Source organism: Acomys minous (assembly GCF_964271855.1).
Source record: "Acomys minous genome assembly, chromosome: 14".
Lineage (NCBI taxonomy): Eukaryota > Metazoa > Chordata > Mammalia > Rodentia > Muridae > Acomys > Acomys minous.
The window spans coordinates 62,986,832-63,006,581 of NC_140496.1; the positions used below are offsets into that span (position 1 = coordinate 62,986,832).

Genomic DNA, 19,750 nt, shown 5'->3' on the forward strand with positions numbered 1-19,750 from the left:
CACTTAAATACTTGGAAAATAAAATCATGTAAGATTTTTATAGCTTTACATATTCTTGTAATAATAGAACATATTTTTGTCTTGTGTTTTGTTTTTGTTTTTCGAGACAGGGTTTCTCTGTGTAGCCCTGGCTGCCCTGGACTCACCTTGTAGAACAGGCTGGCCTGGGACTCACAGAGCTCCGCCTGCCCCTGTCTTCCTAGTGTTGGGATCAGAAGCGTGCACCATACCACCAAGCCGGCTTCAGAATGTCAAGACCAACTATTTGCTTCTTTTTAAAGATACATTTTATTCTATTCTATTTCTCCCCTGGCCCTTTTTTCTTTTAAAGACAGTGCCTTTGCAGACCCTGCAGAGCTCTCCACGCCTCTGTCTGCAGTGTGCACCACCTGCCTCACCTGGCTTCACTTGTTTAAGAGAAATTTTGGGTTCACCACAAAATTAGGGGAAAATAGAGATTTCCCACTGATCACAGCTTCCTTCTCTCTTATCAATATCCTGCAGCACAGTGGAAGTTTGTCACAATCAATGAAGCCACAATGATACATTGTTATCAACAAAAATCCACAGTTTGTACTACAGTCCTGTGTGATAATATTATGTTCCACAGACTTTGAGAAACATGACAGGTACTCCCACTCCTTTTACACATTTCAAAAATTAATTTTGGTAGTCTGAAGTTAAATAACTTCAAATTTACTATAAATCAAACAAACCCAAAACTTTATGAATACTTTCAATCATAAAAGTAGTCTTATGCTTTGTTAACAACAGTACTTAAAATTATACCTCTTATTCATTTGTAATATTTTTGTACTTCCCACGTGGACTGCATTCTTAAGCAATATTCAGTGAGGAATGTCTTACCCAGGGGGAACGTCTAAAACTAGATACAGCATATTTCTATCATTTCTCAAAACTATTTTAAAAAGCAATTCCACAGACTGAGTTTGAAAGCTGTAAGGACTACTCTTAAGTACACATGCTGTTTTGCATTTTACCTTTCTGTAGGAATCTTCTATCGTTGGGTCGTATTTTTCAACAAAAATTCCCTGAACAAACTGAACTGTCTGAGATGAGAAAACAAACAAACAAACCAGAGTTAAAGACATAAAAGAAAAATTAAATGTTCTTAAATCTACTTAACCTTAAAGATTGTAAAGAACAAATGAAATTGTGCTGAAATGCTGGAGGAATACAAATGTACAATATCAGTATTATATCCAGTAAGAATGCATACAGAACTAAGAAGACATTTATTACAGAAAGTGATGGTTATGTTAAAAACGAATCATTGCTGCTACTACACTCTTAAACCATGATTACATTACACCTTAAAGTCCTGGGACGCAGACAGCAAGGTTCAAGTTCATTAAACAATAAACCATCCACACGTAACTTCTTGTCTCAATGGGGAGAAACGGGAGTTCTAAATGTTCATAACTTTAAACCGAAGGAAGAACAGGGAATTTCATGTTCCTATTATCTGTTTGCATCAACTCTAGATGTAATCCTATTAAGTTTCCCTTCTGCCCCAGAAATACTTCCGATTTGCCAGCTGAACATAACAATACATCATCTTTCTGATTCTTAAGTTTTACTCTTTCTAGTGGAAACCACACTACCTAATTGAATATTTTATATAAACAGTATATACAATTCTAACAGAAAAACATGCAGATTATATATAAATACACACACACACACACACACACACACACACACACACACACACACACACATTCTTCATGGAAAGCAAAGAGTTATGGAACCCAAGCTGGGTGTGGAGGTGCTTACCTATAAGCTCAGCACTAGGGATTGAATATACACAATTCAGTAATATGTGAATATATACAATATTCAGAGTTATGAGTTCAGTGCTTTCACCTGCAGCATTTTGAGTGAACATATCTGAATGTATCCTACAAAGAGCATTTATCATTCAATAGAGGGCAAGTGCAGATGATAACCTGGGATGTTTCCTAGGCCGATTTAAAATAGGGCCTAGAATATTCCAAAGGCAAATATTCAGAAAAAGGTCATCTACACTTAAATTATTTAAAAGAACTTCAGTATATAATCACAGTAAAAACTTTAATCATTCTCTCCATCCTTATTGAGGATACAACCCAGGACCCCAGGCATGCTAGGCAAATATTCTACCACTGTAATGTGTCTCAACTATGTGTGTGCATGCATGTGTGCAGAGACTAAACGAAGACATAGGATGTTCTACTCTATCACTCCCTGTCTTATTCCTCCAACATATAGCTCTCTCTCTCTCTCTCTCTCTCTCTCTCTCTCACACACACACACACACACACACACACACGCGCGCGCGCACACACACACACACACACACACACGCGCGCGCGCACACACACACACCCACACACCCACACGCACACACACACACACACACCCAGGCTTATTTAAGAATGCTGGGGATTTACATGCAGGTCCTCAAACTTACCCAGCAAAAGCTCTTACCCACTACGCCATCTCCTCAGGACCACAGTCTTTTAATCCTCATTTTAATCAAGGGTTTGTATCACTTTTTATTATTACATAACTTAGGAAAAAGCCGAGAGGAGAGGCTCTTGAAATATGGTCCGGAGTATGAGGTCCACGAAGCACACGAGGCTCCAGTTTAAGATGCCTTGCCCTGTCCTCCACTATTACAGTGCTTAGGTACAGTTGGCACGAAAGCCCACGCAGTGTCCCCAAGCTTGACAACCACCTCACACTGAGCGCTTCTTTTTCACAAAGGGTAACCTTGCATTATTCCTCTCAACCTTGTCCTCTTATTTCTCAATGATATCTCATTCATTCCTATCAATTTTTATTTATTCCTTTGGCTTCCATATTGGTTCTGCTCCTCTTTCTTCCTCTTACGTCATTATCTTCCTTTCCACTGGATCACTGTCTCCAAGATAGAAACATGATCTGCTACCTCCAATTCCCAACAAAACAGAAACTCCCTTAACCCCCGACGCCCTCTGCTTCTCCCTTCTCTGCTTGCTCTCATAATCAGACTGTCTACATGGTAATTCTATTTCCTTGACTCTCATTTACTCTTTAACTCTGCCCAGCATGGTTGTAGCAACATCACTAGACCAAATCTGCTTCTTTTATGGTACGCAGCTATCTCCACGCACCGTTCCTTTCTCCCTTGACTTCTGAGCAGCCAGGTAGACACATCTATACACTCAAACACAGTGCAAGATACCTTCCTCTATGCTAGATACTTCAACCTTATCTATCCCCAAACAACTGACACCTGTTCAGAGCTCAGCCCTGAGCTTTTTTCTCCTATTCTCTGCTTGAACAATCTTGTTAGCTCCTATAGAATTTAATTTTTTCCTTTATCTTATTACCATTCTTGTTTCCATCTATGCAATCTGTTTACATTAACAGTCCATGTATTTCATAGGTCCCTCTCTTCACCATTTCTAACTTTTTAAAAAAGTCATTTCAATCTCATTTATATGTATCTATGTGTATGTGTATGTGAGTCCACGGAGGCCGGAAGAGGGACAGGATCCTGCGGGGCTGCACTTGTAAGTGCTGTAAGCCATTCGATGCGGGTGCTGATAACTGAACTCAAGTTCTCCTCCACAACAGTGTTTTCTTTTCAATATTCAGTCATCTCTCAAGCCCCAATAAGTACATCTTTTTGAACAATCAAACATACATGGTAGTCTAACTGGTACCTTTCTTTCCTTACATGATCCATCTTAGGTATCACAGGTCAGTACACACAGCTGTTTTATGCTTTTACATGGTAACCTATTCTGAATATGTGTGAAGAGCTACTTAACTAGTTCCTACTGGTAGGCATTTCAAATTTCTTGTCATTATGAAGAATGTTGTAATGGATACTTCTGATGTGACCATTTTGTACATGTGAACTAATATTTGGGATAAATGTCTAACTAAGGGCTGGAGAGATCATTCAGTGGTTAAGAGTGTTGGTTGCTCTCCCAGAGGAAGACCCAAGTTCAAATCCCAGCGCCCACATAACAGCTTATAAACATCTATAAGTGTAGCCCAACAGGAACTGATGCCGCCTTCTGATGTGCAGATCTGCATTTAGACAAAACACCCATATACATATATAAACCTTTTTTAAAATGTCCAGAGAGGAATTGGCGAACTAAAAGTTATATATAAAGCCAAATGTTGTGGTACATGTTTGTAATTTGAGCACTTGAGGAACTAAGGCAGGGGGATTACCAAGTTGAAGGCCAGTCTGGACTAACAAATGAGACCCTATTTCTATCCTTCCCCACCCTCAAAATACATGCATTTGAAAAATCATTTCCAGAGAGATGTTAACTTATATTCCTAACAGGCTAACAGTAAAGAATTCTAATGAAATTAAATATGATTGATACATTCATGACAATTAAAATCATACCACAAGCCTCTTTTAAACTCTTAAAAAGTAATTTGTGTACCTGATGTATTTTCCTTGAGCAACTTGAGTATCTTGTAAGTATAAGACCTTGCATTTCTAGTTCTTATTCTTAGCTTCAAGCTTCAAGTCTACCTCCTATTTGATCTTCAAGCATCTACATGTCTCAAGAAGAGACATAGCCCTATCATGGCCCTAATCCAAGCACCAAGAAGCAACCCAGTGTACTTAACTAGCTTCCAACTTTCTCCCCTCTTCTAAATGACAGAGTTTAAGATCTACTTGTTAAATAAAGCTTTTAGCTAACTCGTGCGCTTCATAGCACCCCCAGAAACTCGACATTCTGTGCCTTATTGTTCTTGGACCTCAGTTGCAAACTTTAAAAACATATTTAATTTATAATAATTTATTCAAAGTACATTCCAATGGTTAGTTATTCCTTTCCTTGTATCTTCCCATTCCCGCCCTCCCTCACTCTTTTGCCCTATTCCCCTCCCCTCGACCTCTGACAGAAGAGGACCTTCTCCCCAACCATATGACCACAGCCTATCAGGTCTTATCCAGATAGCCTGCTTCCCCTTCCTGTGTGCTCGCTGGGCCTCCCCACCAATGGAAAATGATCAAGTGGGGAGGGGGGAAGGAGCCGACACACCAGAGTTCATGTCAGTCCCTGCTCCCCCCACAACCATGGAGAATGTGCTGTCCATTGACTACATCTTAACAAGGGGGTCTAGGTTTACTGCACAGTCATCTTTCAGTCATGTGGGCGCCCGTCGCCCTGCTGCCTCCCTTCTCCCACTTACTCATCCCTAGCATGGCCTTTCTTGCAGTTGTCAAATCTAAGGGCCACTTGTCAGTCTCTCCCTTAAAAGTTCAAATTTTTCTTTCAGAGCATCAAGTAGTTCTTTAATTGTGTATTATTACATCTCTTTTTCTGCTATATTGTAAACAACACAAGAGGCTTTTTGCATGGTACCTCATATATGCAAAAAGTAACTTTTATTCCATGTAAGCTTGGAGTCAGGCTAAGGAGAATCTACTCTGCTACAATCTGTAATGCTTTCTCACAATGGAATGTAAATCTCCCTGACAATGAAAACTATACTCCATGCTGAATCACATATACTGGTGGTCAGTATACAATTAAGTGACTTGCTAGTCAAAAGCTATACGTCTTTGGGTACAAAGAGCGGGTTTATAAAGAAGAATGCCTTTTTCCTTAGTGACTAGGAGAACGAACACGAGCGAATGCCCACACCCTGGGTGTTAACACAGATTAGGTATAGCTGGGTGGCTAACTTACCAGAGCAGACTTCCCCACGCCTCCTGAACCAAGGACCACTAGCTTGTACTCACGCATGGTGTGCTCTGTTTAAATACTGACAACCTAAAAAGCAAAAATGAAAAATTTACAAACATACAAAGAATGTGTTATCAAATACTGGATTTTTCTTTATTTTTTTTTTCTTTTGGCACTATCTAGCCAGAACATAAAGGCTGCTCGGCAAAAAATCATACAGTTTTCAATAACAGCTTTATAGGACCTGTGCCAGACATGTTAACTAGCTGAAGATGATCTCTGACTAGGTATCAATTATTAAGCCTGCTCATGTTACTTTGAAAAGTGATTAGAAAATAGGACATTAAAGTCAATATAGTCTTAAAACTATAACCATGAACCTAATTATTTGCAAAACTATAATTTGGAGCTTTAATATAATCTACATGCTACTTTATTTGCTTAAAACATATAGTAATTCTGTAATGTGTTATTTATTGCTACACTATAGCCGAACTGTGTAAAATGTCAGCTAGAAAATTCTTAGGATATAAATAGTAGACGAAAAGGCATTGTTAACCTGTATCAGCAAGAACTAGTAAGCACTCCCTAAGATCCAAAGAGCAGAAAAAAAATAAGCAGATTATAAGCTTATCTTACAAAGTAAAAGCCAGGAAATAATTTCCAATGGTCAATGTGAAATAACAAAGGTAAAAAATTTCACTCTATGGAAACTGCTAGAACACTGGGCAAAGATATAGAAGATAATTATTTTAGACAGTGGAAAATAAGCAACATAGGACGGCAACATGTGGAAAAGAAAGACATGAAGTGACTCACAGCTCCTTGGCTGTCTCTCTGAAGATAATTTTCAGGTTGTGATACAAGGAGAAAGAATTCAAGCAGCTTTGGAAACACACCAGAGGAAAAGGAGCTAGGCAATGACAATTCCAGAAATCTTCAGCGGGATCACTTGAGTCTGGGAGCAACAGGAAGTCAAGCTCTCACTCAATGACTAACGGGGAGCAGGTGGGAAACTGCTAGTTATACCTAGTCTTCTGGTCTAGATGCACGCTCTACATGGAGACACTGTTGTTCTCAGCATCATTAAATTCCATGTACTATCAAGAGCAATTCACTTGATAATATGCTCCTTAGAAGTGTATTAAAAAGACCAGCAAGCACGCAGATTGAATTCCACAAGACAAAGCAAAGAATAAGAGACCTACCTCCTGCTGAAGCACCAGGGTTCACGTGGTGGGAGTTCTTCCCTGGCCAAACAGCAGGCATCCACTAGACACCTCAGAGATTTTACACCTCAGCAGACAATCTAACAATCCCCTTAGTGATATTTTTCATGTTTTTTAACATAGGGATTTTTTTTAAGCTATGGCTGATGGGGTAGCTCACACCTTTAACTCCAGCACTCAAGTGGCAGATCTCTGAGTTTGAGACCAGTCCAGTCTACACAGTGTGTTTGATGCCAGCCAGGGCTACATAGTGAAATCCTGTCACACAAACAAAAAGTTTGGTATGTGAAGTTCAGCACAGACTAGTACTTGCAAAGGCACCTGACCTATTATAGTTTACATTTTATGTAGTTACAGTACGGGAGAAAACGGTTTTGTTTTCTTTAAGTTTCACCTTTTATGAGCATGGGTATTCTGCTTGGTTGTGTGTCTGTGTCCCACATGTGTGCCTGGTGCTCACGGAGCCAGAATAGAGCACCAGATGTCCTGGAACTGGAATTACAGGTGGTTGTAAAGCCACCTCACAGGTGCGTAAACCAAATCCAGGTCTCTGCAAGAGTAGCTAGTCCTCTGAGCCTCCGAGCCACCTCTCCAGGCCTGACACAGTGATTTTTCTTCATGTTAATATGATAACATTTATATTATAGAACATGGACTGAAGAAAGAACAGATCAGCAATAAAGGAGTTTAGTTAGGGAGCCACCTGAGTAGCTCAGTGAGCCCTGATGAGACCTCTGCAGCAGCACTAGGGCTGAGAAGGGGACAGTGCTGCTCTCAAGGGTCAAGATGCTAACTGACCAGAGATGATTACTGAGGGGAAAGAACGGCAAGAGTAACTCCTAGGTATCTAGATTGAGCACAAGAGGAAGACAGGACACTTCCAAGTGAGGCAGCTTCACTGCTTGGAGAATTTGAGATTCTTGTAGGAAAAGAATGTAACAGAATTTGATAGCTATTTTTAAAACTCATGTTTGGAAGGGCCTAGAAATGTGGTAGCAATTAAAATCACAGCAGTATATGAAATCAACTAAGGATCATTCAGTGAAAAAAGGGGAAAGCCCATGAGGAGGCTTGCAGACATTTTAAAAAAGGTGAGGTGTGACAAGTCCGAGTATGACAAACATGCGTAGGCATCCATCCTATGTATGAGGTGCTCCTCTCATTTACCAGAGAACGCCGCTGATGGCTAAATACAAAAGCAAGCTGCTTCAGGCACAGAGACCTTAGGAGACTGTGATCATCACAGCGGTGTGTGAGCTCGTTAGCTCTTGAATGTGTCTTTCATGGGGTGGTCACAATACAGCAAACAGTGAACTTGTTTATAGTCCCCAAATGCTCTGGATTTTTTAGGGGAACAGGAGTTAGGGAAATAGTTCAGAGATGATCAAATTACTTGAGTGGATTCTCCAACAAGAGAATAGCTAGCTTTGATTCCTTAACAAAATGGTTAAGATATCCAACTTTCAAAGTCCTTTTCACATACAGCATGTACAAAACGTGGGCTGTGACCATACAGAAGAAGAATAAAATAGTGTGTACAACAAGCATGTACGTACAGGTTATCAGTAACTAGTTAATATTTTCTTTCTAAAGGGAGTTTCTTGTAACACATTACTGCCAAGTAAGAACACCACTTTATTCTTCCAAGCAAACTATGTCTTTTTGTGGAAATCTCTTGTGTCCTGCACTTCCAACAAGCATCAGGAAATATCTTACTTCAGTTAAGACTACTGACAAATACATAGGACAGGACACACATGGTACTCTATTTAAGACTTAAGTCAATCTTGACTCAACGCTATGGCTCAAGTTCTAAAATTAGTTTTTCATTGTTCCTTCAGCAAATCTAGTCTTACAAAAATAACTTAACTTACTTGCCTCTACAAAGATAGAAGCTTTCCCTAAAAATTGAATCTAAAATATAAATTTCAGTAAAGGAAACCAAGTTTTTGGATAGGTTGAGAAATTTTAAACATGAGCTGAATTTTAACACTAGGAAGCTCAAAGGTGCTTGTCCAGCGACTGCTTGTCACCTTCAACAATATCCACTCACTCATGCACAGGCAGTCTCAGTCTGCAGCCCTAGCTGACACGGTGTGAGCTACGCAGACACGGCTAGCCATCAACACTGAGATCTGCGGGCCTCTGCCTCTGGACTGCTGGGAGTAAACGCGTGTGCCACCACACCCTGCCACATGCTTAAATATTTGCTGATTTCAGCAATTTTATGTTTGTTTATTTATTATTTTATTTAGTTTTGAGATAGCGTCTCTCTATTATGTAGCCCTGGCTGCCCTAGAACTCACTCTGTAGACTATGCTGGCCTCAAACTCAGAGATCTGCCTGCCTCTGCCTCCCAAGTGCTGTGATTAAAGGTGGTCACCACCATACCCACCACACCTGAGCCAATATTTTAAAACTAGTAAGTGGGGCAGAGGCTGGAGCTCTCTGAACACATGGCATGCAACTCTGAGTTGGATTTTTAACACTGCAAAACAAAACGGAGCAAAACTCTGCCAAGTGGCCACAGCATGTTTCAGGGAGGGAAAAATGCATACAAGAACCATGACAAGATTTAACTTTCTAGAACAACCATCTTCATAGGGTAACATAAGAAAAACTGCAGTTTTCTGATGTGAAACTGAGTAACTATTACCTTGCTGAAAGCATTCGTCTTGAAGCCCTCTTCTCTTGTAGTTTCTAGTACTGTCCAGACTAGCACCCTTGGGAACTAGAGTGTATACAGTGCATACAAGCTGGGCAGACCGGAAAGTAGCCATGTGCTGTAAGTGGCGGACCGGGTCTCAGAACACTTTTCATGGTCACCATGTACCAACTCCAAGGATGCCCAAGTCCCTTATACGCCACAATAACTGCATATAAACTACATATATCCTTCTATATACTTTAAGTCATTTCTAGATTACTTGTAACACCTGATAAAATGTAAATATTATGACCAAAATGTCAATGTTGCATAAGTCATTGTTATTACATGTTATTTAAGTTCTGATATAATAAGAAAAAAACTGCACACTTTCAGTGATTTTTCTCTCTAAATAATTTTTTTCATGGTTGACTGAAACCACGAGTACAGAACCTAAAGGTACAGCATGCCAACTGCATTTCATCAGACTACATGGCCTAAAAAAACCTGTAAAATATTAACTACGTGGCTCCTTAAAGGAAAAGTTTGCTAATCCTTGCTCCAGTTCTTCAGAGGAAATACTAATATATCTGGAGGACTGGACAAGAAAAGAGTAGAAATGTTAAAACAACGTAAAAGAAAAAGAAATTGACTGGGTGGTGGTGGTGCACGCCTTTAATCCCAGCACTTGGGAGGCAGAAACAGGTGGATCTTTGTGAGAGCAAGGCCAGCCTGGTCTACAAAGCAAGTCCAGGACAGCCAAGGCTAACACAGACAGACTCTGTCTCGAAAAACAAAAACAGAAACAAAACCAACCAAACAAAAACAAACAAAAACACCCCAAAACCAAAACAACCACCCCAAAAGAAATTAAATGCAATAATTACTGTCTGCCTACTATGTACAAAATATTGTTAAGTACTTTATATGTGTTAATATTTTTAATTCACACAGCAGTCTTAGTATCCTCATTTTTATCCCAATTGTCCTCATTTTAAAAAACAGATTTACTTTTATGTGTAAGGGTGTTTTGCTTGCATGTGTGCGTGTGCACCATATGTGTACAGTATCCAAGGAAACCAGCAGAGGACAATGGAACCCTGGAACAGGCGTTATAGAGAGGTGTATTACTTTCATTTTTACGGGTAAGTCAGAAGCTAACACTAAGCAAGCTCTTCAAAGGTGGAGGGCTGATTTCATTTAGACAAGAAGAAAGGAAAGCCATAGATTTGAGAAAACTGAGAGAGATAAATATTTAAGAGAATAACAAAACCTTAAAAAAAAAGTTAAGAAACTCTGTGAGGGGCTGTAAAATAAATATGTTTAAAGACCTTTCAAGGTTATAGTACTTATTAAAAAAAAAAGACAAAACCTTTTGGCAACTTTTTTGGGTTTTTTGGTTTTCTGGTTTGGTTTTTCAAGACAGGGTTTATTTGTGTACCTCGCTTTGTAGACCAGACTGTTCCTGAACTCAGAGATCCACCTGCCTCAGCCTCTGCAAGTGTTGGGGTTACGTACAGGCGTGAGCCATCATGACCAGCTGTACTGCCAACTTATAAAACATGATTATCTATATAAAAAGTTGGTAGATAAGATGAAGAGAAAAGCATGGCTTAAACTAAGAGTAAGTTACTGAGTTTATATGCTGAGCCCAGAGTGCGGAGGAAAAGGACACAGACAGGGAGCATACAGTAGTAGGCGCCGTGACTCAAGGATCTGCCAGTCTCACCTGTTGGGAGAGTACTCCTCCATTTTGTACCTTAAGGGTATGAAGAGATGGCTCAATGGTTGAGAGCACTGGCTACTCTTCCAAAGGACCAGGGTTCAATTCCCAACACCACTTAGTAGCTCACACCTGTCTGTAACTTAAGACATTCTCACACAGACATAAACATAACTAAAACCCCAATGAACATAAAAAAAATAATAAATTGTAAAAAAAGAGAATATTTGAGATGTAGGACTGAATCATGAGAGCTTCCATCATTAACAAAGAATTACTAGCAAGTCATGGTGGTGCACGCCTTTAATCCCAGCATTTGGGAGGCAGAGACAGGCGGCTGTGAGTTTGAGGCCACCCTGGTCTACAAAGTCCAGGACATCCAGGGCTATTACACAGGGAAACCCTGTCTCAAACCCCCAACCCCAACCCCCAAAAAGAAATTACTTATTGTCTGAGGATTGGCTTTGTTATATAAAAGTTTTCATTTTGCTTGGGAAAAAATTTTCAAGTCTAAACAAGTATGGAAAACATAATGCCAACAAAACTAGATGCTACGGAATGGCTCAGTGGTAAACGACACGCTGCACGAGCATGGAGGCCTGAGCGTAGATTCCCAGCACACACAAATGAAAAGCCAGATGTGCTGGTGTGGGTCTGGTGGCACATGCTTGTAACTCCAGGGCCAGGAGGTGGGGATGGGCCGAAGGGGAGCTGGAGGGAAGGCGGTGAGAGGCCAGGTCTAAGGGCTGCCTGGCCAACCTGCTTTGTGTTAGTTCCAGTTCAGTGGAAAACTATGCCCCCTCTAAGTAAGGTGGAGAGCAATAAATGCAGATATCTGATATCAAAGTCTAACTCTAGCCTAGCTAAGCACACTTGCACCCTACACACACACACACACACACACACACACACACACACACACACACATACACGAAGAGCAAAGGGTAAAAAAATTCATTCAACTCCAGATTCAGAAACTGAAAAATCAACAATGTTAGGTATAAACTGCCCAACCCCACCCTCAATGCAGTGCTGATGACACTATCTTAAATAGAAGGACTCTAACCTGGTAAACAGGATTGTTATAGTGGGTAAATAGAAGCTTAAAGTAAACGCTCCTTAGGCATCTCTGCTAGGCAGGTGCCTATCAAGAAGGCCACTAGCTCTGGTGAGGGCAGCTACCTGCACAGCCTGCTTGCTTCCCGCACACCTCTGCCCCCTACTCTCAGGGCAGCATCCCCCACTGAGCCTTCTTCCTACCCACAGTGTTCGGTGGTTTCACTGCACCCTCACTTACAAGCAAGCGATGGTAAACGAAGTTGTTGAGACAATGCAAAAGGGGTCAGTAGTCATGACACAATGAAAACAAGCCAAATTCTGTCAAGCACATATGGTGAACATTCATTTTATGAGAAGTCAATGCTGACAAATACAACACCTAGAAAATAATATACTTAACTTATATGTAGCAAACTTGCACAAAGAGTATAGATTTTTTGTGCGTGTCTTTTCCTGCTTTAAAAATGAAAACTAATATATAAGAACTTCTTTAGTAACAAGCCACTAACACCAGAACTAGAAAGGGTCACAGAGCCTCCTGGACTTCTACTTCACACAATACTCCACTCCACTTCTGGGCAGCTGAGCTGCTCTAAATTCTTTCCTTTGCTCTGGGCCTTGTAGTGGCCGCTGGCTCCTGTTCTGCCTCCCACTATAAACATAACAAAGAGGACTCCTTCTCCATTTCTATGCTTTAAACACTTCAAGGTTTGTTTTGTTTTGTTTTCTTAAATCCTCTGTAGTAAAACAGTCTTCCTTTCCTAATGTTCTAAAACATGCTTCTGTTACCACTCTGGTCTCTTCTGTAAAAGCTCTGGACTCCCTTTTTTAAAATATATACTTTGTGCTTAGGATGTAGCTCCGTGGCAAGGTCATTTGCATACCATTCTGGGTTCAGTTTCCAACAGTGTACAAACAAAAAACAAAACAATAAAACAATCCCATGGTTGCTTAGCAAATGCTACTGGGAGTTGAGAGTCCTGCCTTTAACATAAAAGTGGGCACTATCACCTCAGTCACTTTGAGTGTTTTCCTCTATATTTCTAAATAAGATTTATGAGGCTGCTTCTTCATTTTTGGTTCTAGGTATCATGGTAAGAGTGCCTATCTACAAAGTGCTACAAGTTGAGAATCCCGCCTCCAAAGTACCTAGGCACACTGGTGCTTCAGACTCTGGACTGTGGATTTGCACCTGTGGAGTTTGGAGCTCTACTACTCAGCCCTCTTAAGGAAATTAGCTCAGAAGGGAAAGTAGAGCCCTTACTATAAGGCTAGTGACTGTGTCTGGCTTTTGTTTTGTTTTTAAGGGAAAAGCACTAAATGATAACTCATTTTTAGTGCCATCACTTTTTGGTACAGGTATAGAACTCTTAGCAGTTTCCAATGATCTGTGAGTTCAAAGCATTTTTCTGCATTTTCCTTATATACGCATTAACTAGAAACACAAATTATACTGTTTTAAAGAAATATATCCATCTATATTATCTAAATAAATCTTTGTCAAAATCTTTAGTAAGAGGCCAGTGTGTTAGCGCATATCTTTAGTCCCAGCACTTAGGAGGCAGAGGAAGGTGGACTGAAGGCCACTTGGTTACCAGGCCAACCAAAGTTACATAGTGAGATTCTGTCAAACAAACAAACACCACTTGAATGATAGTTAACTCACTGATTAAATCCTTAGAATTTTCAGATTTTCATAGATAACAGTAAATTTTTTGTTGAGTTTGACAAGTGGTCTGGAAAGCCTTAACATATTATATGAGAATAAAAAAATTACCACTGAATTTATTCATTGATCAAAAATGTTATTGTGTGTGATAGTTAATCTTTATTGTCAACTTGATTGGGTCTTCATATCACTGGGTAGGCTAAGGGTAATTTCTTAGAAGTTTTAAGTAAGGGAGAAACCCTCCCTCCCTTTAGTGGGCAGTACCTGCCGGCAGAGGCTCAGATATAAGGAGGTCCAAAACTGTTGCTTTTGCCCCTTGTGGATTGGTGCATAGACTCTGCTGCCATGGCCGCCATCTTTTACTGACATCAGAACTCAGGCTCTTGTGTTGCTACATGGACTGAAGACCAGTGGTTCTCCAGGAATCTTCCAGGCCTTCAGTGCCAAATTGGGTCAGATGAGGCATCTACCTTTGTAGATTTATCAACCATAAGGCTCTCGGTCTCTCCAGTACCTGGACACACATTGTTGGACTAGACACCATGTATCACATAAACCAATCTAGTGAGGTTTTTTGATATTCATTCTTTGGTTTTGTTCCCCCAGGGACCCCTAATACAATCTTAATCTCTCTCTTGTATTTCTGGTGTTTTTCCCATCCATTCATCCATCCATCTGCCACCCATTGAGTTTAGTTAGGACTGGCCACATGGGGACAGAGAGGGGTTACTTACAGAAATACGACTAGCTTTCCAGTGGCTACACCACTGAAGACAGTCTTCCCCATTCTCAGCAACTATGAACTGCCTATAGTGTTTATGACTGTTTCTGGTTTCTAAGACAAGATCTTGTTCTGTAGTATAGGCTGGTCTAAAATGCATAGCAATCCTCCTGCTCTGGTGCCTAAATGCTGTAGCTATAGGTAACTGCCATCATGTTTGGCCTCTTTTCTTATAATGGACTCTCCATCAGGGATTATCTCTAAACCTTATCTTCTGTAATCTTTCCTTGGGATTATCTAATTAGTGATAAACTGTACCAGTTTTTGTTTTAAAAGTTATGTTGCTCTTCATTACCACCAATCTTCAAAGATATTTTAGCTTTAATAGATGCTACTTTCAATATATGGTAGTTAACTAGTCTGCTGCCTTGGTTTCTACTTTCCTTTCACTAACTCAGCTATTGTAATGGTAGCTCTTTTCAAAGTAATATGTTTTCCCCTCTGGCTATTTTAATTCTAGCTTTAATTGAGCTGTTTCAGCTTGATTTCTATTTTACTTGCTTAGACCTAATGTCTTCAACTAGTTTTTTTGTTTTGTTTCGTTTTTGCTGTTTTAGAAATAGGCAATATTAATCCCCTTAAATATTATGTCTGCTTAGGTTTTCCTCATATCTAGAGCTCTGGTCAGAAGACTGCTAAGCCTCCTCCTGTATCTGGATGCAGTCTAAGCTGCTATAATGAGAACATATTGCGGGTGGAGATTTAGCTTAGTGGTAGAGCGCTTGCCTGGCAGGTGCAAGGCCCTGGGTTTGGTCCTCAGCCAATAATAATAATAATAATAATAATAATAATAATAATAATAACAACAACAACAACAACAACAATAATAATAGCAGCATTTTAAAAAGACATATAGTGTCTTAAACAATATTGAACCCTCCCCAACCCTGCTCATGTAGTTGAAGGCTTCTTTGGCAGTAATGCAAGCCAAATTTTTATATATTACTCTGTCATTAATAAAGCTTTACCTTCTATAAACATGTACTCCCCAAATAGCTCACCAATCATTCCTGTCAGTCCATGGGACAGAAACAAGAAAAGAAAGGCCATACTTTTCCTCCTTATGCATGACCTAGAAGTTGCACAATTTCCCACTTGCATCCCTAATTGCTAAGAGCATATCACAAGGATAGAGTTCACCTCCTGGAAGGCAACGGCATGAAGTGTTAGCTGGGCAGCAAAGCATTTAATTAGCACATCCATTCATTACTGGAGGGAAAAAGTATCAGAAAAATAGCACTTTTCTGCCATAAATTTGAAATCTTCTTCTCTTACATATTTCTATCCTTGTGTCTTTTAGTTAACCTATTTAACAGATTCTCCTCTTGCTCACTAGTTTTCTAATATAGCTTGTCTATTTAAACTTATCTTTATTTATGCAAATGTTTACATATAACAATTTTATATATTTATAAACAAACATATTTAGCTTCTAAATCTTTTTCCCTTCAAAGAGAACAGCAATACTTCATCATCTCATTTCCTTTTTCCTAAGTAGCACAGTGAGACAGTTAGAAGCCTCCACACAAGAGTCACACTGGCTCATCTACTAACCATGCCCATGTTACTTCCTCCTTCTGTGCTACAGGTATTCACCTTAAGTGGTTCCTAGTTCACAGTTGTGAGAATTAATATGTATCAAGGATTAGAATGTTGGGAAATTCATAGGAAGTTTAACAATGCTAATTATCATAATGTTAACATTTTTGTATTTTAAATTTTCGTAAATATCTGTTCCATATATAATAATGGCAAATTATAAAGCCAATGGAGGATCTAATTCAGCCATTGCTGTTGTGGTTGGTTCTTGTTTTCCGTATCTTTTTTCCTTTTCAACTGAGAATTTTTTCTTTTTTAATATATTTTATTAATTTATTCATATTACATCTCAATTGTTATCCCATCTGTTGTATCCTCCCATTCTTCCCTCCCTCCCTCCCTCTTTTTTTGTTTTCTTTTCTACTATGACACGTTTGCTTCTGTCATGGTGCTATCTCTGCCGGAATTATTGTAAACCATATACTTATCATGGAACTATCTACAAACTGACTTAGAGGTGCAAATCTCACAGAGATTGGGTTATAACTATAAAATGTCAAGAGATAACTGTTCCCTTCCTCACTTCCACCACCAACTCAACTCAGTCAATTTTCCTTGTAATTGACCAGAGTTGGGGGCCATATAGACATATGATGAGCCATTTTCCAATAGGTTGAGTTAGCCTCTTCCTAGTATGTCTCCAAGACAAATGTAAGGAACCCCAGGAGTTCGGTAAATGGCCTCATGACAAAAACAGGTTGTGGTAGTTGTTCTGGCGTTCACTTCCTAAGCCTGCACACAGCATGTCCTCTAAGACAGCCGCTGTGGAGCTGGGGCTGGACTCAATGGCGGAATGCTTATGTACGATGTGCCCAGATCCAGGATCGATCTGCACCACACAGGAAAAAAGAAGTAATAAAATTTAAAATAGTTCCAGATCTTAGATAGATGAAAAAGACTGTATTTCCTGCCTTTTGAAGTTATTTTCATCTGAGGGATAAAGGAACTTATCCTTTGAATATGAGTCCTCTAAGTTTACCCTTCAGAACCCTTAATATTTTTAGGCATTCCTACGTTGTAGCCAATTAAAAGCATGCACAGATGCTTTTTTTTTTTTTTAAAGATTTATTTATTTATTATTATGTATACAGGGTTCTGCCTGCATGCACACCTGCAGATCAGAAGAGGGCATCAGACTACATTACAGATGGTTGTGAACTACCATGTGGGTGCTGGGAATTGAACTCAGGACCTCTGGAAGAGCAGGTGGCACTCTTAACCACTGAGCCATCTCTCCAGCTTGCACACTTGCTTTTTGTTACCAAATGCTATAGCAAGTCTGATACTTCTCAAACTTGAAATGTTGTGGTAAATTTTCTTGGTGAGAAATATACAGAAGTGGAAGAATTACATCCCTTTGCAAAGAAGAATGTGCTACAAATTACAGCTTCAGTCCTAAGTGTTCCTTAGGTTATAATTGTATCTTTGCTTACAGATTCTATATGGTCAAGTGAGCTTCACAAGTGAGCAGTCAAGAATCTACATTTAATGAAAAACTCCTTTGTAATACTCTGAAGATGACACTGCATAGTTGATGTTATGGAGACACCATCCTAAGGTGATAATTTCACCACAAAGCAGTGCCTTGCATTTTATGTCACTTTTTTTTCTAATTCACATATTCATCCCCTATCACCCTCTCTCTTGAAGAAACCCTTCTTCCCACTAATCTTATGTTACCGCCTTTGTTGGGGGGTAGCCAGAGTTTAATTAAGGTGGCTTGCACAAATAGTGGTTACTTACTGAAACATGGGCAACTACCCATTCCTACTGAGGAAAATGGCAGCCCTTCCTTCAGTTCCCACTAACTATCCATAGGCCCTCAGTGAGAGGTGAAAGGGGGCCCCTCCTCCACACATGAGGAAATGGTGTACAGTCTTGTTCAGGTGCCGACAACTGCAGTGAAGTAATGGATACAATGGCCAGGTCATGTCCAGAAGTACTGGCTCTTACATTGTCCCTGCTCCCTCTTCTCGGCTGTGTCACTACCTTTTATAGGATAGAGTAAGGAAAGAGGACAGCAGTGTTAGAATTATCTGGATCAAGAATTGGTTACCCTCAGCTACAGAATCTTTTTTTTTTTTTTAACTACCAAGACAGCAGTCTTAAACAGCCGTTACTACTCTTCTAGGACTTCTGAAGCTGCCTTCTAACTAGGCCACTGCTGATTATCTCCACAGTGCTCTATATTGTAACCAGAATGGTCTTTTCATGATGTACACACCTCTGTCTGACCATGGTCACCGTCTTAGTTAGGACTGTCAACTTGACATGGCCTAGAGTCATCCAGAGGAAAGCCTTCACTGAGAAACAACCTAGATCGTCTGGCTTGTGGTCATGTCTGTGACGGACTGTTTTATTAACTGAAGCCCAGCCCACTGTGAGTAGCACCATCCCTGGACACGTAGTGCTGGGGGTTTTATAGCAACGCTTGGCGAAGCATGAGCCTGCGAGCAATCCAGCAGCATTCCTCTGCTGCTCATCACTGGTTGTGAGTGAGCTTTCTGGTTGGAAGCAATGCTGCAATCAACAACCAGGGGTCCTGGCCCAGGTTCCCACCGTGAGATCTTGCCATGACTTCCCTCAACGACGGACTGTGACCTGGAAGTGTACAACAAAATAAACCCTTCTTCCCGTGCTGCCTTTGATCAGTGTTTTATCACAACAAGAGAAGAACCCATGACAGATACCATTCTCCTTTGAGAATCAAGTGGCTTCCTTCTGTTCTTGGGATAAAGATTAAACCCAGGACAAGTTTAAAGCTCGTGACAACTGACTCCTTTGTACTCTATCTTGCTCTGCACTTACTCCTTGCTCGTCACTCTGGTTCTCTCTTTGGTTCCTATGACCTGACATGCTTGCCTTTACCAAGGGAGTGTACAAAAGCACAGCCATTTCTTTTTCCTGAAATGCCTTTTCTCTTCCTTCTCCACTTAGTTAATGCTGTCGTCGTCCTTAGATCTCAGCATATTTCTTCCACAAGATACACTTTCCAGAGCTGGGGGAATGGCTTAGGGGGCAAAGTGCTTGCCGTGCAGACCATGAGGACCTGCGTCTGAATCCCCAGAATCCATGTGAAGTTGGGTACAGTCCTGTATTCATCTATAAGCCTAGTACTTCCACAGTGTGGACAGGGCAGAGTGGTGACTCACTCAAAGGCTGTGAGCCGTCTGGCCTGGCGCACCTGCACAGAGACAAACAACAAAGACTTTGCCTCAGGCAAGGCACAAGGTGAGAACCCATGACTGAGATTGCCCTCTGGCCTCCTCCCATAGTGAGACCCTGTCTCAGAGAGAAAAAGAACATTTAATTTCATTCTTAAACAA

At 40.3% G+C, this 19,750-nt stretch overlaps 1 protein-coding gene across 1 annotated transcript in view; it reads right to left on the reverse strand.

The window, feature by feature from the left end:
* RAP1A (RAP1A, member of RAS oncogene family) overlaps nt 1-19,750 on the reverse strand; it is a 79,864-nt gene that overhangs the window by 14,947 nt on the left and 45,167 nt on the right. Inside the window, exons 2-3 of the mRNA XM_084756024.1 lie at nt 5,721-5,804; nt 1,002-1,070 (exon numbers count right to left, since the gene is read on the reverse strand). Of these exons, the coding sequence (XP_084612150.1) occupies nt 1,002-1,070; nt 5,721-5,777 (126 nt within the window). The 5' untranslated portion in view covers nt 5,778-5,804. The remainder of the gene's footprint in view (nt 1-1,001; nt 1,071-5,720; nt 5,805-19,750) is intronic.